The sequence below is a fragment of the Physella acuta genome, unplaced genomic scaffold, assembly GCF_028476545.2.
Source record: "Physella acuta isolate Inbredline_101_S28 unplaced genomic scaffold, ASM2847654v3 ptg001452l, whole genome shotgun sequence".
Lineage (NCBI taxonomy): Eukaryota > Metazoa > Mollusca > Gastropoda > Physidae > Physella > Physella acuta.
The window spans coordinates 432911-460679 of NW_026732967.1; the positions used below are offsets into that span (position 1 = coordinate 432911).

General features: G+C 34.4%; 1 protein-coding gene across 1 annotated transcript; it reads right to left on the reverse strand.

Moving 5' to 3' along the window:
* Nucleotides 1-612: 612 nt before the first annotated feature.
* LOC131927982 (protein cramped-like) lies at nt 613-27434 on the reverse strand. Its single transcript, XM_059283861.1, has 22 exons — nt 27195-27434; nt 22431-22699; nt 21611-21708; nt 21381-21528; nt 17220-17288; nt 17073-17121; nt 16364-16399; nt 16105-16172; nt 15739-15935; nt 14701-14848; nt 13684-14588; nt 11600-11851; nt 9385-9504; nt 9122-9256; nt 6525-6627; nt 5400-5449; nt 5065-5278; nt 4868-4933; nt 4616-4788; nt 4251-4430; nt 2936-3085; nt 613-894 (listed from the first exon to the last, which is right to left on the reverse strand). The coding sequence occupies exons 1-22, from the start codon at nt 27257-27259 to the stop codon at nt 715-717; spliced, it is 3675 nt and encodes a 1224-aa protein (XP_059139844.1). The 5' UTR covers nt 27260-27434; the 3' UTR covers nt 613-714.
* Between the last annotated feature and the right edge of the window lie 335 nt (nt 27435-27769).

The following is a 27769-nucleotide window of genomic DNA, read 5'->3' on the forward strand; positions in this document are numbered from 1 at the left end:
ATGTAGGGGTTAGTGTGGTCAGCACTATGCCAAATCGCTTATTTTCCTAACACTTAGGTACCCATCAGAGCTGGTTGGACTCAGGGACACTCTACTGACTTGAACTGAGATTCAACCTTGAGACTTTCGGGTTAGCAGTCTGTCTCTATACCACTAGGCCAAAATGTTTGGTTACTTGCACTTCATTTTTGTCAATCCTTTACTCATGACTGGTCTTTACTTTTTTCAACGTTTCCTCATTTTCCCACTGTCCAAGGAGGTTTTTTTTTTCTTCAGTCTTTTGGAAATTAGTTAGGTAAGTGTTAATAAATAACACTGGTGCATAATCTGTTGAACCCGCTAATCTGGTTACTCGTATATCAAATGTATGTCAAAGCTAATTTTAGCTGGCCTTGACAGCTCACTCAAATCTCAATAATAATATCTTGGGGAACGCATATGTTGAGGTACCTCGGTTTGAACTTGTTTGGCCAAAAGTATTTTCAAATGATGAAGTTACTCAAGTACAAATGTACATGGATGGTTGACCGTATGTGTGCTTAAGGATACCCAGAAGGTAAATAATTGATCAGACATGAATACTGTTTACAAGACTGGTGCTAAACTCATTCATAAGTGTTGTTGTTTTTAATGACATAAATTTGCAATTCAATCAAGTTTTAATAACATGGAAGCAATAATAATTTATATTACTAGAAAATTGTATGGCCACTTTCAACTTTCAGTCGTTGGACTCTCTACTCTCATCACATGCTCTATTACTTCAAGTTTTTCTGACTTGTCAGTTTTCTGTTCTAGCTGGTGTCTGTCTGAGATGTGAGCAGCTAAAGATTCAAATTTCCCAACAAAATCCAGACTGCTCTCATTCACCATTCCATGAAGTGTACCATCAACCTGCATGAAAAATTTAATTTACAGATTCTACAGTTTTATGAATTATACAATTGTTTGGATATAAATTTAGTTTCAAATAATTTTTCTCAAGGGAATATATATATATATATATATATATATATATATATATATATATATATATATATATATATATATATATATATATATATGAATCTTAAGTAAAATATAATTTAGCTACCAACAGTAAGGTGATTTAAAAAGGATTTTTTTCAATATTTGTTAAATTGTTGTTAGTTTTTAAAAATTTGATAGGCTAATATAATAACAAGGTCATAGATTTTAGTAGCCCACCATATTCCTATTCAAAAGCACTCTTTAAAACTAACATAGGCATCTTAGTGCTCATGGCGGAGACTGGGGCACACCGGGGCATACGACCACTAATGCAGTTTGACCAGTGAAGGAAGTAGTGTGCTGACCCCCCTGTGAAGGACACCAAATCAACAGATCCATGCTATTTTTTTATCCCTTCTCAGAAACCAGTCCAAGGCTATTGTTATCGACTTCCTGAAGTTTTATGGCAACTGAATGAAAGGTGTAGTAATGCAAAAAAGAGCCACTCAGCCATACTTTCTTTTTTATATATATAGAAGATCACCAGCTTAAAATAAAATAATGTGACAGTGACGCCTTATTTCAATTTTATAATGCTATTTTTTCATGACGCCTATGTCACTGTCAGCATGACCATGAGCAACAGGTCAGAGGTGGTTTGTTATGGAGAGACATGTACTGTAGCTAAACAACCTACACACATTACTTACTACCCATAACCCACTGTGCAATATCATACCACCCTAAACACATTAAAAACCACACCCCATAAACCTTCCAACATCAAAAACTACACCAAAAAAAAAAAGGGGGGGGGGATTAATCAGCTGTATTTATACAAAACTGTAAACTTCTGTACTCCATGATCCACCCACTTCAAGCAAAATACAATAACACAAATTACAAAATAAAAAATCTTTTAATTCTTTTTGATAGGCCTACTACATTTTCCAGACATTCTTTTTTTTAAAGTTAATTTGATCAGTGTATGCCTAAGTACTCCCCCCCCCTCTCAATCAAAGGCAATGAGCTAATGTGTCCATTACTAGTGCTGTGAAATTTTCTAGTTTGTGCATTGCCTTGATGACATAACATGTTCATGTACTGCAGTCAACTGTTAATTCTGGTCCATGGGTTTAAGTTAGGATTCATACGTTAAGTGATAGTGAGGATGAGTTTGTTAAAGATAATTAGTCAATCACCACATCATTGAAGACCTTGACCTAGAAGTGAAACATAGCAGATATAGATAATGCTTTAGTCTAGAATAGACAAGTGTGTATTTTAGGGATGAAAGACATCTGCATGATGTAGTAGAATAACTTGGACAAGCCTATTGCAGCAGTTCAATGAAATGTCTTGATACAATGTGATTAGAAACAGAACTCTTTAAACAGCTTTCTTGAGTGACCAAAGTCCACTGAGTTTGAGACCTCTTTAAATAGCTTTCTTCAGTGACATAAGTCTATTGAGTTTATAGCTTTCTTGAGTGACCACTGATTTTGAAGATGGTTCTAACATCATAAGAAACTAGAGTTGTAAAACCCAGATAGTGCCCTCATACATTGTGTCTTTAGAGATGCCAATTCCCATTGCAAGCAATATCTTCCCCCTTCTCTGCAAGCCTTGATGATTTCTATACACCAAATAGGGGTTCATAAAGGTAAATATTTTCAATGCTCACTTTTCTTTGCAATAGGTATTTTCTTAATACAATATTAAAATTAAGATCATATTGTTTTTAGTATTATAATTACTGTATTTATTATCCAGAAAAGATTTTTATGAATTTTTGAGGGTCTAGGAAACAATTCGATTTTATTGAAAAAATAAAAATGGCATTGTTTTTGCACATCATGCACTTTTTTTCAGACAGATGATCTACACAAACCAAGGTTTCATTGTAAAGTTTATGGGTAAGTAACATCAATAGTGAGAATATGAAATAGTCGTGTTAAAAACTCACATCAAGCTTGACAAAAGAGTCTTGTGAGCCATCACCAAATAGCAGGTTCTCAGAAAACATATTGCCAGTTTTAACAGGCGTTGACGATAAGGAATCATCCTTTTTAAAGCTTGGATCTCCCAGAAGAGAACTTAAAGAAATATCTTTGGCCTGGATAAGCAAATTTACATTTTTATATACCATTATCATATTCCCCAACATAATTTTATATTAATATATATATTAATATTATTATATACCCACAAAGCTTTAGCTTTATTATATATCTCAACATAACTTTATAACCCCACAAGATTTTAGCCTCTACTACATTTATACATTATTACATACCCCACATCACTTTAATAGCTTCTATATTTTTTTACAATACTATTTACCCCACATAACGTTCTACCCACACATAATGTTAGTCTCGTCTATATTCTTCTGTAATGCTATAAAATGTGTGCAGCGAACAATTATTTTACCATTACATATACCCTACTTTTTATGTTACCCAATTTTTACTATTTCGTAGATGGAGTAGAGAGGAAGTATTGTAATCGCGCACAAAAAACAAACAAAAAACCAGAGATTTGTGAAAATCTCGGGGTTTTTAGACCTCCCTGAGTCGGAAAAACTTAATTTTGCAATCTTGTCTGTATGTCTGTGTGTGTGTGTGTCTGTGAACATGATAACTTGAGTACCATTGCATCTAGGTGGACCAAATTTCATGAATAAGTATTACATCAAATTGGTACTTCTGTATCAACTTTTAAGCAATTTCTGATAACCAGAAGTGGAACTTATTCTACTTTCGGTTCTTCAAAAGCCTATAATTTAAGTACTATTTCTGATAGATAGATGAGATTTCACATATAAATAAAAGATATAACTCTTTTTCTGCCAAATTTTGAATAATTTCCAGTGACCGGAAGTACTACTTTACGCTATTTCTGGTATCTCAAAAAACATAAATTTATAAATTACTAATGTTCCGCACTTTAATACACACACTGTTTACTGTTCAGATGGTGCACAGTTCTTTTTTCTACGAGATTCTACTCTATATTAAAAAGTGTAAGTAAGTAAAAATTGATTAAAAAGCATGTCTATATCTCGAGTTGCCATCCCCATAGTGTTATATAAGAATATTCTAATATTTGAGAAAGTTTGGGGGAGATCACTCCCACTTTATTTTATTACACTTTATAAAAGTGACTTAACAACATAATCATACTGAGGCAAACAGCTCTACTAAAAGTGAATGAATATATTTGTCAAATAACTGAAAAATGTCATTAGATGTAAAAAAAAAAAAAAAGCACTTCTTTACCTGAGATGGCTGACTAAATGCTATGATGGAAGGTTCTGGTACATCTGATGAACCATTATCAAAATACACAGCATAGTTAGACAATGAGGAAACTGTGGTTGAAGGTTTCTCAGGTTGGCCACTTGCTGTTTTAAATGAAGATGATTCTCCCAAAATCGAACTTAAAGAAACATCCTGTGACTAGGAGTGAAAGAAATTCACTAAGGTGAAGATGAGTCAGTTCAATTTAAAAAGCAGTTTACAGTTGTGAAAGCTTAAGTTATACAATTTTACAGACTTATTTACTATCCTAGTTATGGATGCAATATCTGCTAAAATAGTGACAAAAAATTATCAAGTAAAGATTATGACTTTATTGAGCTTACTTCTGAAGGTATCCATTTGTCAGATAAATCTAATTTAATTGGTGATGGAAACATGTTGGCAGATGAATGAAGATAAGACATTCCAGAATGGGGAGGTGTGCCAAGAACAGTTGAGTCAAATTCTGATTGATTTTCCGCGATGCCAAGTGATTTTTTAGGTGTGCCCAGCAAACCTGGAGGTAAAATATTTTAAACTTTCAGAACTTTTGTAAAAAGTAGTGCCTACAAAAAAAATTTAGTTGACTTACTAACCAGAAAAACCTTGCTCCGAATTCTGTAAAACCATATCTAAGAACTTGTCACCCGCATCAGGACCCACTACAAAAAACATGAACACATTTATTGGTCGCACTATATACAGATACGGACAATTTTTTAATCAACCAAGCCTGAATTATTGATTACTTATAACATCATGATAAATAATATGTAATCCTAATGCTACTTACTGTTAGAACTAGCAACAACAGATAATGATATATCAAAGTCTGACATGCTAATATCTCCTTGTGATGTAATAGACTGACTGCTTTGTTTAGGTGATGATGTACTATTAAAAAAGGATGGTGTAGAGGTGCTTGTTACACAAAATGAAGCCAGAACTGATTCCGGCTGACTCTGCTCAACTTGTATTTTTTCTGGACTCAGTGGACATACATTTTTCTAGAAGAAATATCAAGCATTCAATGCAACTAGATGTCAAGATTTTTAAGATTAAAGTTACTTTTCAAAAACAGTTCTACTTTTTTCTATGACAAAAGAACATGTTAAATAAAATAAATACCTCAATTGATTTTGTGGGGAGTTGGATACTATTTTCAAGTCTACCGCAGTCTGTTGAAAATAAACATAGCACATCAGTTAACTAAAGAGCTGATCATTATATTGTAGTTTTATGCAGTAAATGTTTCTGTAGCGTTCAGTTTTATTTCAGAGTATTACACAGAGTAATTCCTCTGCTGTTGAATCAGGATTGATTAATAATGTAACACATATCTTTGTGTTCCCAGCCAAGGGGCAATAATGAAAATCATATTTGATTATGTGCCCTGTGGGTTTGCAAAGTGCTTGTTGTGTTTTGCTCTTGTGAGCGATTTTCGCGTTTTTTTTTCAAGTCAAGTGACCTCTAGAAGATCTGGTTAGTGTAGTTTGGAGTTCAAAACAGCAGTACAACCAAACCACGTGTGGTTAAGTCACAATGTTCTGACAGTCGTAGTTGGTAAAATAGTATAGCCCTGATGATGGTATGGTCATTAAATTTTACTGTTCTAATGCAGCATGTTGCAGACTAGATATTTTGAGTAAATATTAATTAAAGTCGTTAAGGTTGTTATGATGTGTGTTTCATCAGTCATGATGGTGCAAACGAATATTGGTGCAAAATGTATAATGAACGTATTGAATGGTAACGCTATACGCAAGAATGTGACGTTAGAGTTATGGTGCAATAAACAGTGGAGTTAACTAATGCCATCCTGTCAAGTCATTTTTTAACATTGATGTCGTGGTATTTGTCAGAACTCTATGGTGAATACTGAATTGGTTAGAGAGGAACTTGATGGTATTAAAAACCCTCTCACTGCATAGCTGCGGGTTACACAGACCCCAGTTATAACAAGGGTTGTTATGGTAAGCCTCGGCACAAGTTGTATTTTATAGACAACTAGCGTGCCGCCCCCGCACGTTGAAGTTGAGTTAAAAAAAAAGTCCAGGGAGGCAGAAACCTCGGCAGGCACAACTTCTCAAATTTTCATGATGAAAAGTTGTAATAATGCATAAAAAACAAACAAACTAACTAGTCGTACTTTCAATTTTAAAAATATATGTTAGTAAATCATTAAGAATGTGTCTTTAATTGAAATTTATCCTGAGTTTTATGCTGATAACAAAACAAGCTTTGAACTCTTACCTTTGAAAGGCTCTTTTGATTGACAAGTTGATATCACATTTATAGGCTGAGCATTTTTAAAGAAATCTTCTGGTCTTACTTTTACTACCAATGGCTGAGATGGCTATTTAAGAAAACAAAAAAAGGTGTCAAATTAAGCCAACAAAAATAATAAGTGCTAATTTCAATTTTTTGTGAACATTATAAATTAATGAGACTAACACAACCTCCTCTCCCATGAAAAGCTTCTAGGAAACATCCTTCCAACACCCACAACCTATAACTGTACTTGTTTGAAGAATTTTTTTTAACCAAAAACTGTTTATTAACATTTTTGTAAATTAATTATACATTGAGCTTTGCAGCTAACACATACAATGTATAAAAACCTTCACAACTAATCTTATAAACACTTTAAAAATAAGAAAAAAATTATAATATTAAAGGTTAGCAAAAGAAATGTTCACACATACATACACACATGTACATATAAACACACACACACACACATATATATATATATATATTTATATATGTTACGGTCAAAGCCCGAAGTGCGGCCAAAGCGCGGATTGGCCGGACAATCTGCGCAGTGGCCGACTCTCTTGGCCAAAGCCCGAAGAACTTAGCACTAAGATCGTATTTCGTACATTGGCCGGCCAATGCGCGCTCTGGCCGGGACGTACTGGCCAAAGTCCGAAGCGCTTAAACTTGACAGCGTATTTTGTACATAGGCCGGCCAATGCGCGCACTGGCCGGGATGTCCTGGCCAATGTTCTATGTAGACTAAGTTGTGATCGCATTTTCATTATTCTGGGTGCGTTTTCATTGAGAGTAACGTATTGTTTAGCTCTTGTTTGTATAGCATTCTATATGCAAGGCGACATGGATCAAAAGGGCCGTCAGACCATGAGACAGACATAGCAGATGGCTGTCAAAAGAAAATAATGTAAATCCATGTTAGTTTCCATATATGGGCTCTCGATAAAATAGTTACTGAGGAAGATCTTGAGAAATTGAACAAGAAATGGAGGTTGCCATAAATGCAACGACATCCTCAGCTAACACATCTACTGCTGAGGCCAAACGTCCAGACCAGTTGCGTGACAATAATGTGGCCAACAAATTCTATATAGTTTGTGAAAAACATTGTAGTGCAGCTCATTCTTTTGGATCCTGTGGCAACGATGTCCATGCTATTTGTGGAATACCCAATGAAGCAGACGAAGGGTACGGAGGGAACATTACCTGCAGATTGTGTCACAACAAACAAGACATCATGGAACGCAGATCAGCAGCTCATACTGGCTTGCAAACTCAAGGTGCTAAGATGCTTAAAACATCAAATACAAAATTTAGAGATGGTGAAGTGGGTGAAAATGTATGCATCAGTTTTCCAGATGTTGATAGAGGTCACGGTGATCCCCGAAGCGTGATTGCAGTTGTCATGAGCGTCGAGGGCGGTTTCTACAAATTAGGAACGGAACATGGTGTTCTAAAACAATTGTATGCTAGAAGTGAGTTTTCGAAAAACTGCTCTTATTGTCGTCAGTTGGCACTGAAAAAAAATTACTACGAACCATCGCATCTTCACAATCATTGACTGGGGGCCAAGGCTACACTCGCTGCAATTGCACAACTAAGTGCACAACAAATAGCTGCAAGTGTAAAAATAACAAGCTGCTATGTAATTCTAAATGCCAACTTGTTGTAACAAATGATGATATTGATAGATTGAGACTATAGTACAATAAAAAATTTGAAAGTTTCTGTCATTTACTTTAATTAATAATCAATAAAGACTTAATTTCATGATCCTTAAGGCATAAAAAAAAACCAAAATCTGCTCATGATCTTCTAATTCGGACTTTGGCCGGTCATCCCTAGCCAGATGATCTTCTAATTAAGACTTTGGCCGGTCCACCATGGCCAGCCTGCGGATTGGCCGATCAAAGGACGAAATCAAGCAAAGTTTCGGACTTTGACCGACCTATGGGAGGCGATATTGGCCAATGCGCAGATTGGCCGGCCAATCCTAGCATTGGCAGACTTCGGGCTTTGACCCTAACATTATATATATATATATATATATATATATATATATATATATATATATACATATATACATATATATACATGTGACACACAAGTAGGCCTACACTCGTGCACATATATGTGTATATATATTTACATATTCACACACACACACACACATATATATATATATATATATATATATATATATATATATATATATATATATATATATATATATATATATATATATATATATACACATATATATACATATGTATACAAATATTAATACACATACATCTTTATACATACATATACACATATATATATATAGAAATATATCTTCAAATATATATCTATCTATAAATATATATACATCTATAAATAAATAAATATTTAAATTTTTTAGCAGTAATATATTCTTGACATTCATGACAGTTTGTAATTATGTATAGGACTAATATACCTAAAGAAGAAAGTTGAAAAAGCCTCAACTAGGTAGTTAAATACATCCAAGCACTTGTAAAAGTTATAGATAATTCATATCCCACTCCAAAGCAAGTAAAAAATTTGTCAAATACCTGAATAAAAGCTACAACTTGCTCTGTATCACTTTTTGGTAACAGAGTTCTCTGAACTATAATTGAAGGTGTCCTCCTAATTCTGGGACCTAACATTCGTTTTTTCAGTAATCTCCGAGGGCTTGGTGCTTGTTGCTGAAAATTAGTCATTAATTATAAGCCAACCTGTTAATATAAATTTGAAACTTTTAAAAACAAATTAAATTTCAAAATCAATATTGCTCCTAGAAACAACTATTTTTCTCTGACTATCTATTTCTGACCATGATTTCCTTGGCTTGTTGTTGTAGCCTTTGCTGTTCCTCTAATTTGAGTTGATCTTCCCTTGAAATCTTGTAAGTGGGCAATAAAGGAACACGAAAAATTGGATCAGGTCCATTGATCTGACAAAATGTAGAAAATGGTGAATAAAATCTGAAACTTAATTTTCCTCAATAAACTACCAGAAAACAATTAAAAGAGAATGAAAACAAACAATTGTTAGCAAAATATTGTATGTAATAACAATTAAAATTTAACTTTTCTATCTCTAATGATTCTTTAAGGCAAGTAGATTTTTTTTTACCAACATTATCTGCACCTTTTGACTTGTTCTACAGACTTGTATATCAAGAATTTTTTATCAGTAGATGTATTATTTATTACATATTATTAGTTCAGTCTGTTTCAAGTAAACTAATTTATAAGTAGGCACATCAAAACATTTTTAAAGAGGTAATTTTCAAAAGAATTTTTTTAAAATGCACAATGTCAAATCAATGTGTCAATTTAAATAAATGACCCAAACTTTTCTGGTACAAGAGCCTACAAGACAACTATATCAAAATGTATGGGACTAACAATTCATTAAATTATGGGACTAACAGTTCATTAAATTTAAATGTATGGGACTAACAGTTCATTAAATTTAAATGTATGGGATTAACAGTTCTATGAATTCAAAGGTATGATTGAAACATTAAAATAATGCATTAGTTCAATGTGAGACAAAAATATTGACCAAATGTTAAATGTATTCATTTCTGCACATTATTCATTAATTTATGACCAGGTAATATGAATGGCATAAAAAGACTTCTGAGTTAATAGCATTAGGATAAAAATGGTCACTAGGCTTCCACTAATAAACTGTGTAATATTAAAAACAATAAAAATTAAAATAAAATACTTATTACCATATGAGCACTTTCTACTTTCTCGTATATATGAAGTATAGAGAAAGTATTGTAATCGTGCACAAAAATAACATGAAATTTTGACAGTTTTCACCGTTTTACTCCTCAGTCCTTCATCACATCCGGAGTATAGAGGACTTATTTTAATCAGGCAAAAATTATAAATACAAATATATATACATTTTGGCTTTTTAAGCGTTATCGAGTCGTAAAAACTGGACTTAGCAATTCTGTCCGTATGTCTGTGTGTCTGTCTGTGTGTCTGTGTGTAAACACGATAACTTGAGTACCGTTACAGCTAGGTTGATGAAATTTCATATATAAGTATTTTATCAAAATCGTAGATCCTGATCAACTTTTGAGCGCTTTTCGGAAGTGGTACTTTTTCTACTTTGAATTTTTCAAAAGCCTATAAGTTGCGTACTATTTTAGATAGATGCATGAAATTTCACACGTAAGTAAAAGATCTAATTCTCTACCTTCTGTTGAATTTTGAGTAATTTCCGTTGACCGGAAGTACTAATTTATGCTATTTCCGATTTCTCAAAAAACGCATGTAAATTTATAAAGTACAAATATTATCTCGCACTTTTATACACATTTTATTAGGCGTTCACTTGGTGTGGGACGGAGTGGTCTAGCGGTAGAGAGCTGGACTGCTAACCCATTAGTCTCGAGTTCGAATCCAAGTTCAAGTCAGTAGACCGTCCCTGAGTCCACCCAACTCTGATGGGTACCTAACTCCTGTTAGGGAGAGTAAAGGTGGCTGGGCATAGTGCTGACCACACTATCTCTTCATATGCCGAGGTCACAGAAACAAGTGAACTCTACTTCACTTGCCCCATAGACCGTCAGGTTTGAAAGGGAAACTTTTCACTTGGTGTGCAATTCTTTTTTTTTAACAAGATTCTATTCTATTATAAAAAGTTTAAGTAATTAAAAATGGATAACAAATATTGTCTATGTCCTGAGTTGCCATCCCTCGTAATTTTATATTAGAATATTCGAGAAAGTTTAGGGGAGATCACTCCCGGTTTATTATTGTAGAAAACTGGAAGTAAAAGTTTCAGTGGAATAAAAGCTCAATTTGAGGTACCTTTATTAGGAGTTCTATAGGTCCTACATAGCAAAACAGCTATAAGAGTGATAGACTTTAAAAGTTACACTATGCATTAATTCCTTACGAGTAATTTTAGTATAAACTCTTGAAAGCTAGACGTTTGTCAAAATACAATGCTCATACGAGAAATAATGCACTTTTCATCTGCTAAAAAGTGCAATTAGTAGGAAATGGGATATCTACCTGAACAGATCCAGGTGGGGGCCCAGCAATGAATGTTCCCCCAACTGTTGTCAGCTCCGACACAGATCCTTGTACTTGGCTACCAGATGTCTCTAGTTTCAGCAATTCTGTCATAGTTCCTGTATCTTTGGTATTTTCTCTTCTCTCACAAATTTGTCTTTTAGAGCGATTAGACTTGACTGGTCCATCACGCCCACAGTGAGCACAAGGTATGTTTTTGCTTGGATTCTTTATTTGGTCTGAGCCTTTCTCCTGAAAATCAATAATTCAATATTTAGTTAAGGTGGTTTTAAAAGTTTTAAAGTTTCTGGCCTATGACTTTTTTAATATGTGCTTTAGGGGTTGTCCATAAATGAAGTCACAATCTTTTGACCAATTTTATACCCCTCCCCATGTCACAGAAAGTCAGACCCCCCCTTAGATGACATCACACCGCCTAATTTTTAAAATAGTTTTTATCACTGGTTGACACAGCTTTAAAATTAAGTTTGCATCTCCTTCCGTGATACCATGTGTAGGTAAATTGTACAGAGAAACAATGAAAAAATGAAAGGATTATTTACAAAATTTTATGTAGGTAAATGTAGGTCGTCTTTGCAGACCCGACAACGCTTGTGAAAATAGCAGTAGTACATGTTCTATATCAAGGTGCTTTGACCATAGGTGGTTAGTCTACAGATGGGGTGGGATCGCAGGAGCTTTGTCCATACAGGGCAAGGATTAACTTAATAAAGGATTAAAAAGTTGCGTCATTACACTTTACAGTGTGGCATGATATATTAAAATGATTACTAATCATGTATGTAAAAAAAAATCAGCTGAGAAACAATACATCATGCTGCTCGAAAAAATATGACATATACTCTAACAGATGTACGGACATATTTGGTGTGTGACTGCACATCTGTCATTTTGTTAACCATTAAAGTATTATTTCTTCTATTAAATTAGTGTCATACTATTTTTTATCATTTGGATGTGCTATTTATTTTCATTATTTATTTTTGAAACTTTACTTGTCATATTATTTCTGTTAAATTTATGTTTATTAATAAATCTAGTAGGCCTTGCACAAGCTTTTATGTGGAGTAAAATAACAGCTTTCACTTGCTTTGGTTCATGTTAATTTATATTAATGGAAAAATCAAAGAAAACTTGTTATAAAATTGATAAAAATGTGTTCATCATATCATGAAATAACTGTTCATTAATATTATTATTAAAAAAACTACATGTGGAATAATCACCCATAGAAGAAAAAACTAGTCAAACCCCAATGTGGTCAAAGCCCTGCGTTCCCATAGTAGCAAGTGTGAGGAATTTATAGTTCACCTTATGCCTGGGACTTTACTTTCCCCAACTCAATTCAGTTATTCATCAGAGCTATGTAGACTCAGAAATCTTCTCTCACAAATTAAAAACAGATAAAGGTTTATGAAATTCACCAACTAGAATATTCAATTGCACGTGTTACTAATATTGAAGAGAATGTAAACAAATGACAAGAAATTCAAACTTAAATCTGGGCAAAATGTTACAGAAGATATATTTAAAAAATTATATTTTTAAAATTTATTTTATTTAAAGGGTTACATCAAAATAAAAAATGATGCAAATATTGAATAAAAAAATGATCTAATAATAATAATTTTGTAACACAAAAAAAAGAACAACTGAAAAAATGTAGGTGAATCATTAGGCTAGGATTAAAACAGTATGACGCCACACTGTCTAGACCTCCCTTCCCCCTCGTCACAAAAGTTTGAACAACCTCCCCCAGGCATGTGAAGTAATTTAAACATAACCCCTATATGAAAAAAGATTTAATGAAATTTGAATTTTCTATGTAATTTTCACAGTAATAAAAACCAACTGATTTCATGCTAGAAGGTCACAACTGTAATCCTGTGCAGAATATACTTTGATAGATTTTATGTGAGATAAAAAAATTATTATGCCATGAGAAATGCATTCATATTTTATTAGCAACAAAACTAAGAAATTGTTTTTTTTCTATTGCTGATTGGAATATATTGTGATTTGACAAACACAATTACTCATACCAAGAGAACAAGTTGACTTACTGGATACTTGGAGTAATCTGTCAACTCTAGAGTAGCAATATTACACAAGCGGCGTAAGACATTACTCATCTGATTAGCTGCTTGAGTTAACAAGGGAGGCAACTGAATCTTTGGCGGATTTTTCTCTCTCCATTCATATTCCAACCGGATGACACTTTCACGTCCTAGCATCATACTTAAGTGAAGAAGAGTTACATTGTTGGATGACTTTTGTGTAAAGCCTTCGGCAGCTAAGTTTGTCAATCTCACTACTTCACGTTCAGATTCCTCTTTTAAATCTTGAACAGAAACTGAAGTTAGACACTCATTTTTAGATGGTGATAAAGAATTATCACTTAAACTGGCAGACTGCTCACAGTTGTCTGAGGGAGCATTGATTTCATCTGTAATATGCAGCTTTTTTGATGACTTGGTTAACTTTCTTTTACTTAATGATGAGGGTGACAAAACATTTTGTGGAGGTGATCGTAGCTCAGAAGGTTTGTTTGTGTGGCTGATTGATGTGTGGCTGGGTGGTGAGAAAGGCGGTTCGTCAGGAAACATGGCATTTTCATCATCAATGACTACTGATGGCGGTGTTGGCCCTGGAGGTGTTGGCCCCACCCCATCAGGCACATTTGGACCACTAGTTGAACTCACAAGAGAAGGGTCATTTTCTACAAATGAGCTCATGTCTGTGGCTACAGCTGAGAGTAAACTAGCAAAGGTAGCTGGTGAATCAGATACTTTGCAAGACTGCTCTACATTGTCTTTTATACTGATGAGGTTCTGCTCAGATTTAATACATGGGCCAGGATCTTGAGAACTTTCTGAAACTGGTTTGTCCTCCACTTGTTTATCTTTGTCATCAACTATTTTATCGGACTCTTTGGAATTTCTTGACCTTTTTTTTTTTTGCAATGTAGCTGTTAAAGAAATTGTTAGGGTTAATAAAATAAATCATTTTGTTTGTAAGTCTTTAATATTTTAATTTATGAGCTCCAACACAAAAACATCTGCAAAAAAATGGCAACTTACGAAGAATATTTTCTCTATAACTCCGAAAAGTGACATCTATTTTGGGTTGTTCTCGTGGAATAATTGTCACTGGGGTCAATTTACAGTGAGGATGCAAAAAAAACACTAACTCTTCATTGACAGCTTCAGAAGATTTCAAACTTTCTTTCTGATAAGTACTTAAGGTTTGAAATAATTTGTAAAGATTATCTTTTCATAAGTTTGGGAATTTTATTAAAGAAAGAGGAGTAAAACAATTTGTAATAAATCCTTAATAGCTGTTCTTACATGAAATGAATAACGATACTTGTGAACTAAATAAGCCACAAATTGATGATGCTTAATTGTCTGCCCATTTCAGGAGTTCTCTAGAATCATGTTCTTGTAAAGGGGGTAATAACCATGTTTGAGGATTGAATTTGATAGAGCTGATAACTATAGTGAGGTAACTGATAGAGGTGTAATGTACTAGACCCTGTCAAGTATTAGTGCAGCGCATGCATCAAGTTTGTGTACACCTTGGATCATTTCATAAATTAACTTTTTTATTGTTGAATTATGTCTTGTGACAGCACAAAACTCTAATCCTTAATATTAGCTGTTACTTTAAACAAATCAAAGTAACCTAATGTTCTACTTTAACCTAACTAATATTATATACTAGCGTACCCATCCCACACATTGCTACAATCTCAAGAGAAAGGCTGATGCAACATCATAAGATCGATTCATGTATACATTGCCAATAATGTATTTTTGGAGGATTGACTGTTTTCCAAACTAAATTTTCTTAATTTAAACACTATATTTCTTGGATCATATCTTTTGGAGCCTGGTTTGTCCACACTACCACCCAGACACCTTTATGCATGCTGTATGCAGAGGCGTAGTTAGGGGGGGGGGGGGGCTGCCCCGGGTTCGCCCCTAGGGAAATAAGAGCACCTCCCTTAGTTACCATACCAGATGATCCTTTGCCATTGATTACAACTGGGAAATAATTTACAATTAGCAAAACTGAATACTTAAAAAGAAAATGAATGCATTTAACTTTAAGGATACCCTTCTCACTCTGTGTGGTTTCCATTTCTTATCTAGGTATTTGAATACTGATTCTAGGGTTCTGTTAGGTGTAACTTTCATACGAACTCGAGGATTCTGTGATAGAGCTTGAACTTTGGCCCATGCTTGACTGTTTTTAGGTGTTAGTTCTAGTAACATTTGATTAGGCATCTTGTAATTTTCTGAGGGTTCAGGTACTGAAATGGCAGATTTGAATAGAAATCACACTTTATTCAAAACAAAACACGTGGACCTTATCACATTAACTACATTTGAACACCCTTTTGTAACTCCAAATTTTTAATGTTAACATACACAACAAAATAAGCATGACCAAAATTATCAAATTGTATTTTAAAATGCTACCTTCAATTCGATTTAATTTCTTTAAGTATGTACAAACTGGTGTTTTGATTTTCCCACTTCTGAAACCTCTAATAGAAATGTAAAATAAAATGAATTTATCTCACACACACATAAAAAAAAGCTTTTAAAAATTCAAATTTTGAAAAACATTTCTAAATCTAAGTTTGTAGTTAATTAATGACAACCAAATTACAAAAAGACAAATAGCATGGCCGAATATCAAATTTTCTAAAAACATGTCACTAACACTCAAGCTTACCGTCCTCGCTTCCCTCGACTGGTGTAAACAGTTTCACTGGAGACAAATTTGAAAACAATTGTAAGGGGAAAAAAGCAAGGTAGTTATATTTTCTGTGATCTTACACAGCTTCATAATTACATATATTGAATAAAATATCCACTGTGCTTTTTTTTCAAAACAGTCAATGCAGTTCAAAAGTGTACAGATAAATAAAAGTTTTGTGTTGAATGTTAAGCCACTCCATGAAAGGAAAATTAAATCTCTCTGCCACTCCATGAAAGGAAAATCTCTCTGCCCTTCTATGCCACTCCATGAAAGGAAAATCTCTCTGCCCTTCTATGCCACTCTCTGAAGGGAAGAGAAAATCTCTCTGCCCTTCTATGCCACTCTCTGAAGGGAGGAGAAAATCACTCTGCCCTTCTATGCCACTCTCTGAAGGGAAAGCAAAATCTCTCTGCCCTGTCACTCTATGAAGGGAAAAGAAAATCTCTCTGCCACGTAACTTTTTTATTGCCCAACAAGCTGCCTAAACAAATTTAGTTGCCATACTTTGTTGAATTTTACAATTAGATTAAAAAATTTAGCAATTATCTCTAGTTTTAGAATAATATCAAAGTATTGCAACAATTAACTATAGTTTTAGTATAAAATCAAAGTATAATAGTAATAACTCTAGTCAACAATAAAATCATACTAGCTTTAAATTTCTAAGCATTTATTAACTTACCCAAATTGAATTAATTCATTGAGACATCTTTCAAATTGTGGATCAGTTTCTAGAAATAAAAAGAGAAATATTTATTGAAATTCAGTAGAAGTAAAAGAAATTATGTACTTAATAACAATTATTCTTATTTGAAAAAAAAAAGCCTACCTTTCACATGTTTCTTCAAAACGCCATAATTTATGAGCCCATACAACTCTTGAGTTTTCATCTTCACATCTGGAAATATAACAGCTTAAGAATATATTCTTGTAATATTGCATTTATTTTGTGCTTATGAGAAAACCACCATTATCTTGACTCTCAAATTCAGACTAAAAATGTTATTTCAACGCCTAAATGAAATGAAGTCTAAAATGAATAAATCTAGTAATAAACTTAAATAACCAAAGAAAAATAAGATATTTCAATAATGACTTAGGTAGACATAGTCGTCAAGGCCAGTGCAACCATAAGAAACTGGTAAGAGGTGGATTGTGTTGTGTAGCAAAAAGTCAGTTAAGTCAAAGTAATATAAAAAGCCGTTCAGTAAAAAGGTAAAAGTTACATCTTTGCTAGTATAGTTACTTGTATTGCACAGACAAGCAGGCTTTCATAAATAATGTCTCATTAACAAACAGAACCTATAGAGTCCTTGCATATGACGTCACGGATAGTTCAGTATGAAACCATCCGCCATTGAGGTGTACAGGCCCACATTCAAAATGGCGGTGTGTGCTGTGAAAGGTTGTGATACTTGAAGTGGTAGATCTAAAGGATTCCTCTAATTCGACCGCCAAAGGTTATATTTAACCAAGGTGATAGAGATCATCAGTCAACAGAATGTAGACGCGTCAAGTTTTAGCCAATATTTATCAGAGTTATATGAGTGAAGCAGCAGCAAATCAAATGCGAATATGTTCTCGACACTTTTTGCTCCTCTCAAAATTTCTCACCTCCATGATTCCCAGCCCCCGCTTGTTTCTAATCCATCATCTCTTTGTAGGTAACAGAGATTAATGTTCTTGGATCTCAGCCAATCAGACATAGCATCACTTAGGTAATTTATTACCCTCAGGGTCCAGCAGGGAGAACAAAGGAGAAATCAGTCCAACTGATCTGCATCTATATTTAACTAAACTAGGTCCAGTATCTGATACATATTACTGTTATAAGACACAGTAGGTAATTTATTATAGCCTTCTACTACAAAAATATCAACTACTTGCTAGTAAAATAGTATAAACTGTTTAAAATTTAATTAAAGTAGCAGATTCTAGATCTAAGCCTGGTCATACAATCTATTTCAATTTCAGATAATTTCATTTGCTAAATGAAATGATTAGCACTTAGAGCTAGATTCTAGATCTTAGAGACAATTAAATTTTATTATTAGACCTATTTTTTTATTTATTATTGGTGTATTTTGAATCAAATATAGATCTAAATTTTGTAATTAAATTTAATTAAATAAGTAGATTATATGTCTACCTAATGGAGCAAGTCACACTAAATCAGTGGTTCCCAAACTTTTTCGAGTGGCAACCCTTTTTAAAAAAAGGGAGTGACCCGCGACTCCAATAGAATTAAAAAGCCGGAATGAGAAAGGAAATTAATAAAAACTAAAATAAGAATTTCTAGTAGGAAATATGAATCATTCTTGATGTTTTAATACGATGAGTAAAATTACATGCTATTAACAAGCCTTAACATTCGCTGTTGAGTTTTTGTTAACGCCAACCTCATGTCATTATCAACATTTATTTCATTTCTTTGTTTTGTTTTTAATTCGAGAAGTGTTGAAAATCTATTCTTGCAAAGATATGTAGACGAAAAAGGAGCTAAGACTTGAAAGGCTATCAATTTCACATTTGAGTATGAATGGTGCATACTACACCAACATTGTGTGAGCAGTTTTTCGTTACACATTAGGTAACGCGGAATCTTTCCGCAACTTTAAGAATGTGTCTGGCAATTCATTGGGAATCAAGAGAAGTAGAAAATACGTAACGTATCAATGCAGATTCTTCTAACAAACGCCACAGTTCATTTTCGAGATATTCAAGATGCCCAGAATCCTCTTAACTTTTTGTTCTCAAAATCAGATTCATCTACCACAGCAGAGTTTCTCAAACATTGCAATATCTCCAAGATTTATTTTTCTTCGTCAATTTTGCAGCTTTGATAAAAATCACATGAGATTTTCATGAAAAGAGATAATATTTGTTTATTTTCCATGAAGCGTCAGGTTAAGCTTATGTTGATGTTCAAATATATCTGCTAGGAATGATACTCTCTTCAACCACTCTTAGTCGTTAAAGTATATCAAAAGGTCTTGTTTCCCTTGCACATCTAAGAACAACTTGATTTCATCTTTCAATTCAAAAACACGATTCACAACATTTCCTTTTGATATCAAGCATACTGTAGTGTAGAAAACCGGAACCTCTTTATTCCTGTTTATGCACAGTTCTTGAAACAGACTGTTATTAGGGCTCCAGATTTAATATAATTTTTTACTTTTAGCAATGAAGTTGGAAGAGTTTTGCTAGCAAGGGCATACCTTTGAATAATTAGGGAGCTAAATATTTACAACGTAGATGGCACACCATCCGTACAAACCCCACAGCCATTTTTCCCATTTTAAGCATCCAATTTTTAAAAAATATTAATTTTTGCCAATATATCTTCACAAAATAGCACAGACATGCCTACCTCTGTCAGCCAAAAGTAGGAACAGTTATGCCTAAAAAGAGGAATTTGAAGCCAAAAAGAGGAACATATGCGCTGAAGCAACTTTACTAAGTCAAAAATAAAAATAATTAATTAAAAATTACTTTAATGACATTAGTAGGCCTCTAGTCCTATATAACTAGTCTCTAGGATACATTTAAATACTGCTTAATGTCAGCTTACATTTAAAAAAATAAATTAACCAGTAACCCCCCCCCCCCCCTACCCCCGAATAAAAATCATAGCTTTGACATAACATTATTGATTTGATTATTTATGTCTTGCTATGTTCTATGCTATATGTATAACAAATGCTGAAGGCTTCATCATATGTAATATATAAGTTACGAGCAAAGACCCTTGATCTACCTAGTAAAACTCCTAGTTACTTCTTACTAAGTTCTTCATAATAGTAGTTACTAGTTAAGTTAAACTTACAAGATAGATTAGTATTCACTATTTCAGTATCTACTAGTAGATCTAGTAGTAGTAGAAATACTACTAACTAGATCTAAATCTAGTATTAGATGATACTGGTAAATATTGTAAGTAAACTAGGAAACAGAAACGTGTGCCAAAGGGAGATAATCGCTTTTTCATGACATTTTTTTCAATTTACTTTATTACCATTCTTTATTACTTTTTTTTTTTTTTAAATCGGAACCAAATGAGTCAATTTCGGAATGACGGAACAAATGACTTTTTTAGGTGAAAAAGCGGGACGGTTCCGATTTTCGCGGGACGGTAGGCATGTCTGATAGCAACTCTTCATTGATATCATAGGAATAAATATATTTCACAAAGACAAGCAACAGCTAACACAAACTCACGTCTGTTGAAAAGCAAACAATGGTGAAGGCTTGATTTCATTCAAAATTTGTTCTGTAACACATTCGGACATATCTGCTATATGCCGCTGGATATAGTATTAATAGACACAGATATTTGTTGTATCTTTACTGTGATGGTGGATTTTTACATGGTGAATGATATGTGACGTCATATGCAAGGACTCCATATCATAGCCAGATAGCCAAAGCACAAAAAGTTTGGTCTACAGCCCCACCCAGCTCTCTATACAAGAAAAAATATTTTTTCCTGACTACCTGCAACCTCTGATTAACTTGATGAAAAATAGTGGATAATGTCGGGTGGTAGGCCTATACAGTGTCCATGTGATATCACACTTTCAACAAATAACAATATATAAAAAAATTTGTAGTAAACCCATCGTGTAAAAGATCACTTCTAAAATTGACTTTTATTTCAATCAGACTTTATGAGATCTTAACTGAATTTTATAAATTCTAGACTTTTCACCAACTCTAGTATTGGCCCATTTTGATTTTGTAAAATAGGTCTTAAAATAAATTCTTTTATTTTTTCTATCTTTGGCTAAACAGAAAAATGGATAATCAAAAAAGATTTCATATTTACTTAAAAATAAGTCAATCAGCTGAAAAATATTGATTTTTTCAGCAGAATATTTTTCTCAAATGGAAAAAGAGGAAAAGTTACATATCTGAACACAACTTTAAAATCTTATGGGGAATCTTGTGGGGAAGTGCTGTAGACCTATTTTGTTTCAGAAAAACTTACCATTATCTTTAATGTGTATAAACTTGGCTATTTTGGCCCAAATTCTGTAATAAAAGTAGCGCACTTGGGTTTTGTCTTTCAATGGAAATCCCCGTACTTTGGCAGCAGCTGAGATTTTGTTACTGATAGCTTCAAAATTTCTGCCATACTGGAAATGTACAAATTCACTTAGCTTCAATAAAAAATAAATCAATATGAACATTTTGATAATGAGCTTGTAAAATCTTTACCTTTTCCAAGCCAAGAAAGAAGAGTTTTTTATCACGAATACTCCACTGTGCACATGGTCTCCGGATCTTTTTTTTACCTTTCTTATTTCCTTGCTTGGCTAAAAAACATCAATACTTTACATTTTACTAATAATAATCTCACATTCTTTAAGTAATTAAAAAAGAATTTTTTTTAGCAGCCCTAGAACTTCAATTTCTAGTCTTAAACTAAAAGGTATAAACAAAAATGAAAGTTTTTAAATAACTAAAAGTTTAATATAAGCCTAAATAGTTAAAATAACCACTATATTAAGTAAAATAAGACCTGAATTAAATTAGATAAATCACTATTGCAATCTCTGATAATCTAATTTTAAAATGATCACTATCTATATATATAATTCTCTTCTTGGAGACGCTAGAAAACACCTAGCTGTAAGCGCGCTCCCTACCACCCCCACCCCTACATGGTCTGGTGAACTGTGGTTCACGCTAAATGTTTACAATCGTAGAGCCGGGTTTAGTGACGGCTATTAGGGGCAGATAATGTAGTTTGAAATGAATTTAAACTTAGTGGAGGTAACTAAAAGGAGTTTGCTTTCAAGGGGGGGGGGGGGGGGGGAATGGGTGGGTAATTGGGGGTGGAAAGGAGGGGGGAATCGTCCTTAACGACCATCTGATAGTGTTTTAAGAAAATATATTTTCAGCTGCAGCATTGGTACTGTCGAATTCACAAATTATGAATTACTGAAAAGTAGAAAATAAAACAACTAAATAGCGGCGTATGATACGCCGCGGGTCGGCTCGTTTTTTTTATATTTGTAAAGGCTTAACTACTTACCAGGCTTTGGTTTTTTTGGTGTTGTCTGAGATTTTAAGGGTAGAATGACATTTTCAGGTTCCTCTACATCCCCTACGCGATTACGTTTGATGCTCAGTCTTTCACTAATTCTAACTGGCTTTGGATTGTCATCTTTTGTTTTGAAATCAAAAGATATTTCACTGCATGTTTTTACAAAAGATGATTTATCAACTGCATTATCATCTGTAACCAGCACAGCTTCAAGTGAATGACTGTTAGCAACACTTAAGAGAGTCTCTGAAGTCGAACTACAATCAATGGGTTTGAAAAATAATTGTTAATTAGAGCTAATTAATTTACAATGAACAGTACAAGTTAACATTGCTCTGGGCTAAATATTCTAAAAGATTCAAGAAAATTTAAAGGAGAAGTAACGTCACGTCTAGCTTTTTAAAAAAAGATGCCTGCTGCTTTTTATTTGCTAATATTAGGTTGTTGCGTGTACTTGATTTATTATGGGGTCATCCATAAATGACGTCATGCTTTTTTGATGATTTTTACATCCCCCCTCCCTTCCGTCACACATTGTCACAAAAAGCAAGACCCCCCCCTAAAATGACGTCACACCTTAGCCTACAACCCCACCCCCCTCAAAATTGCAGTTGAATTTTTCTTAAAACATCGATATTTTTCCAAAATCTTGTCTGAACTCTCTCAACATAGAGTATTTTAATCAATTCCTATCACAATTTATTAAAACAGTTTTCTAAAACGCGAAATAATGGCTAAAATTCGTTTTCCAACATTACTTTTGGTTAATGCAAAAATGTGACGTCCCACCATCTGAACCCCCCCTCCTCCCCTCATCACACGCTGTCACAAAATTACGGACCCGCTCTCCCCCCTACAAGTGTGACGTCATTTATGGACGACCCCCTATGGTCACCATTGTAAATAAATTTAAAATATGTTCATCAAAAAAGATAAACCTTCACTTAATCTAGGCCTATAGATCTAGACTAGATCTATATACTAGGCCTATATACTATATAGTATATAATACTATATATCTATATATATAATTCTCTTCTGGGAGCCGTTAGAAAACAAGCTGCAAGCGCCTCCTTGCAGTCCCCTCTCTTTCTCTCTATCACTATCACTACCACCCCCACATTGTCTGGTGAGTTGTGGTCACGCTAAATGTTTACAAAGCTAAATGTTTACAAATCGTAGAGCCGTAGAGCCGGGTTTCTATTAGGGGCAGATAATTTTTGGTACTGTCGAATTCACAAATTATGAATTACTGAAAAGTAGAAAATAAAACATCTAAATAGCGGCGCATGATACGCTGCGGGTCGGCTCGTATAGTAGTAGTAGTATAATATAGGCCCTATACTCAGTATAGGGCCTATATTATACTACTACTATACTCAACTATACTGCCCTATAGTGGCTATAGTCTATAGGCCTACCTAGTAGGCCCCTATCTATATTAATAATATAATAGGGCCTAATATATATATATTATATATTATTATTAGGCCTACTATTAGTATATTAGGCCTAGGCCTATATAGGCCTATATACTATATATTAATATAAGGCCGATTCTAGTCGGAATAAGATACGAATGCGATACGCATGCGCAATGGAGAGAAACTACGACTTGCCTTAGCGGCGATGTTTTCGATGGTACTGCGCATGCGTGTGTTTACAACCGCAGAACCCTAACACCAACCCTAATCCTATCCTTAACCCTATCCCTAATCATATCCCTAACCCTAACCCTAATCCTATCCCTAACCCTAGCCCTAATCCTATCCCTAACCCTAATCCTATCCCTAACTCTATCCCTAATCCTAACCTGGATGATATTTCAAGTCGTCCCTTTGAATCCCGGACAGATCGTCCCCCCGGCGTGGCCTCAGCCAACCGGCGGGCTCGTTGCATTGAGTTAAATATAAACTCAAAACAATAATATAAACAATCTCCTTTTAGGTCGGTCAGGCCACATACCAGGCACGCACAGTGTTGTGTCGTGCCTTAACCAAAATAAACTATCTCCCTTCATTATCATTAGATATATTTAATTAGTTAATTAATTAATTAGCTAATTTATAAAATTATGTATGATGCTATAGCAGTAGGTAAGTTACGGTAAGTATAATTTTTTAAACTATGTATTTGTACTATTAAAGAAACACCTTCGTTGTTTGAATACCACCCCCTCCCCTTCTTGAACTCAAAGTTAAACTTTTAACCCCGTTCGTAGAGACATGCGGTATGTTGTAAGGCGGCGGGTGGGTAGGGTATATACTCATTGAAGAAAAAATCCACTGTGGTGCGTGTTATTGGCCTTGGGCCTTCGGTGACGTTGTTGGCGTTTGCTGTGAGGGGGAGAGGGGTGTGTTATATCCGTTTAAAAAAATCGCAACATGGTATTGGCCTATGATGACGTCGGCGCAAGCGGGGAGGGGGGGGGGGGAAGACACTTTTTTTTTTAAAAACCAAGAACTAGGCGTTTAAAGGCTGTATTGAAAATCAAGGACTGGTATAGCCATGGTGTCGAATTTAACGAGTGATGCTTGCTGGGTCTATCATACGATTGCTTGGCGATGGGAATCTCGTCAAGCTCAGTTTATATTTACAGTGAACTATTGGGATGCTTTCATACACAAAGTAACAGCTACCGAATGTAGCACTTAAAACATCGAGTGCATCCCGCTCATTATAAATTTGAAATACAAGTTATGGATTGTCCAAAAACTTGAAGGACTATCAGAATATATGCATTGTATTATAACATTAATCATTATGATATAACTAAAATGTGTATCCAAATATTTTTAGGCTAACAGGATCTGCATTTAAATAAACAAGACCTATTAGGCTACTTGTGCATGGTAGCACAACTACATTTTTAGATTTCATAATGAGTAGCCTAGTCGTGCATTAAAGGGCTGTACTCAATAACAGGGGTCTCCAAACTACGGCCCGCGGGCCGGATGCGGCCCGCGAGGTCCTCTCATCCGGCCCGCGGAGATCTTTTTGTCCACGGAAAAAAAAACGTTTGTTGGAGTTGGCTGAGCAACTTGCTCAGAAAATCACGACATGCCTGGAAGAAACTGGCCCCCGAAATGAAATTTGATAGTTAACTCGGCCCTCGGACTGAAAAGTTTGGAGACCCCTGCTCAATAACAATGAAAAAAATGAAATGCCGGCTTCAAACTTCAAGCTATGATTTCCCCGTATTCTTCTACTAGAAATCTAGCTCCGTTGTTCTAATGACCTCACCCTCCTCCTCTCACCTAGTTCAATTTAAAGTTACACTTTCAACCCCGTTAGGATGCGTGAACTACTGATGACCTAACTATTGAAAAAAAAAACTATTCTGGCGTTAAATTGCCCTCCCCTACTCGCAGCACTTTGGGGCCATACACATCAGGAAGGTCTAGGTCGGTGTTGTATCTCGTGCAAATTTACTCACAACATGACTACACACTATGGTTGTATCCAGGACTAAAGCTGCGACACTCGCATAGAGTTGGATTTATTCATTAGATCATTGTGCTTCAAATTCTGTTTCAATATTGGATTAGATGGATACAATGTTGGAATTCAGTTAGTTTGTTATATTATATTTATCTAAATGTTGTGTACCATCAGAAACTAAATTGGTTGACAAGACACATGTGTAGGCTAAAGAATGACCTCTAGATCGAGCCAAAGATGGCTGGTTAAGGTTGACAAACTGTGGTTTTCAAATTTCATGGTGATGCTTTTCTGAAGGATTTTATTTTGTGCTTTCTTTGGGATTATTTTGTGTGATGTGATTATTCAGAAGTAATTTGTAAGTAGAAGCTTTTCACATCCAACCATTTTAACAGTTTGCGATTGATCTGCGGCTGGGCTGATTAATTTACATTTAGCGAAACTACACACTACACGGCGCCCTCAGGCCGTTGTTTCAGCATGCCCTACTAGTCAATTATAGACAACTTTAGAATCAATACATAGAGCCAACACACCGATTTTTATTTAATAATCTTCAAGAGCCATTCCTCTAGGGTCGTTATTTTCACGAAATTGTCGTTTTCCATTTTGTTGTCAAGAAACTGGTATTTAGTTCACGAGAACGTATGAAAACCACTCATGCGTGACCGAAATCGTCGATTGGGTGCCTTCACGAGGTTTGACACGTGTTGACCTAGGCCATTGTTTACATCCAAAAATCACCCAAAACGGCCTTTTTTCGAAAAATTTGTTTGAAAAAATGGCTAAGTCCAGTTTTAAAAAGTGTCATTTTCGGGCCCATTTTAAAAAACGTAAAAAAATCCGAACTACACGTAGAAAAAAATGGCTTTTTCGGCCCTTTTTAGCTCCAAAAACGCGTCGCGTAACGTCAGCCGCCAACCAAAACGCGGAGAAAGCGCGCGTTTGATTGGTTGGCGGCTGACACTATGAAATCCTCTAAGGACGATTCGAATGGTATACCCCTAACCCTCATTCTAGCCCTAACCCTAGGTCACTGCGCATAACTATCTTTTGCCGACTAAATGGAGACGTTGGGGAGAAAAATCTTCCGAGTAGACACTTCGTTAATATTACATAACAAAACTAATTTTAAAACCTTAGGCCTAATATTTAATATTAAATTAGTCTATTAGGCTAATAATAATTTAACAATTTTAATTTAACACACTATCACTAATGCACTGAAAATAAGAAAACTTTTTTTTAATTTGATAAAATCATTGAAATGCTAGTACTAGATCTAGATCTAGTACTTAGTTAAAATAGTACCGTTTACTACAACTATCTCTGCCAACTGCCTCATCTAGAGATAATTTTCGACGCTTCGGTGCCATGTCTCAATTAGATGTAGACTCTAGATTAGATCTAGATCTAGTTGTTCTTACAGCTTAGAAAAGAATAAAAATTAGATCTAGATCTAGATCTAGAATACTAGAATTAGGTAGAATTCTCGACTAGATCTAGAATCTAGTACTGACTGTAATAGAGTAATAGCCCCTGTGTAGAGCAGATTACCACAGCTGGTTGGCCAGGACCTTGACTTGATTTAACTTTCTAAACTGCTCCTCATTTTTATGTAACTATTAAATCTATAACTAGATTCTAGATCTAGATCTAAATATTTAGTAAATATCCCTATGGGTTTATTAAAGTGTAGTGTAAATCATAGTTTGTTATTATTTTTAACAACAAAGCTCTAAATCTAGATTCTAGATCTAGAATTTAGTTAGTCGATATCAAAATTCTAGAAACAATAAAATCGGATGTAAAAATAATTAGACTAGATTTCTTGACTCTATATTAGATTCTATATCCAGATATCTGATCCAGATCTGGATTCTAGA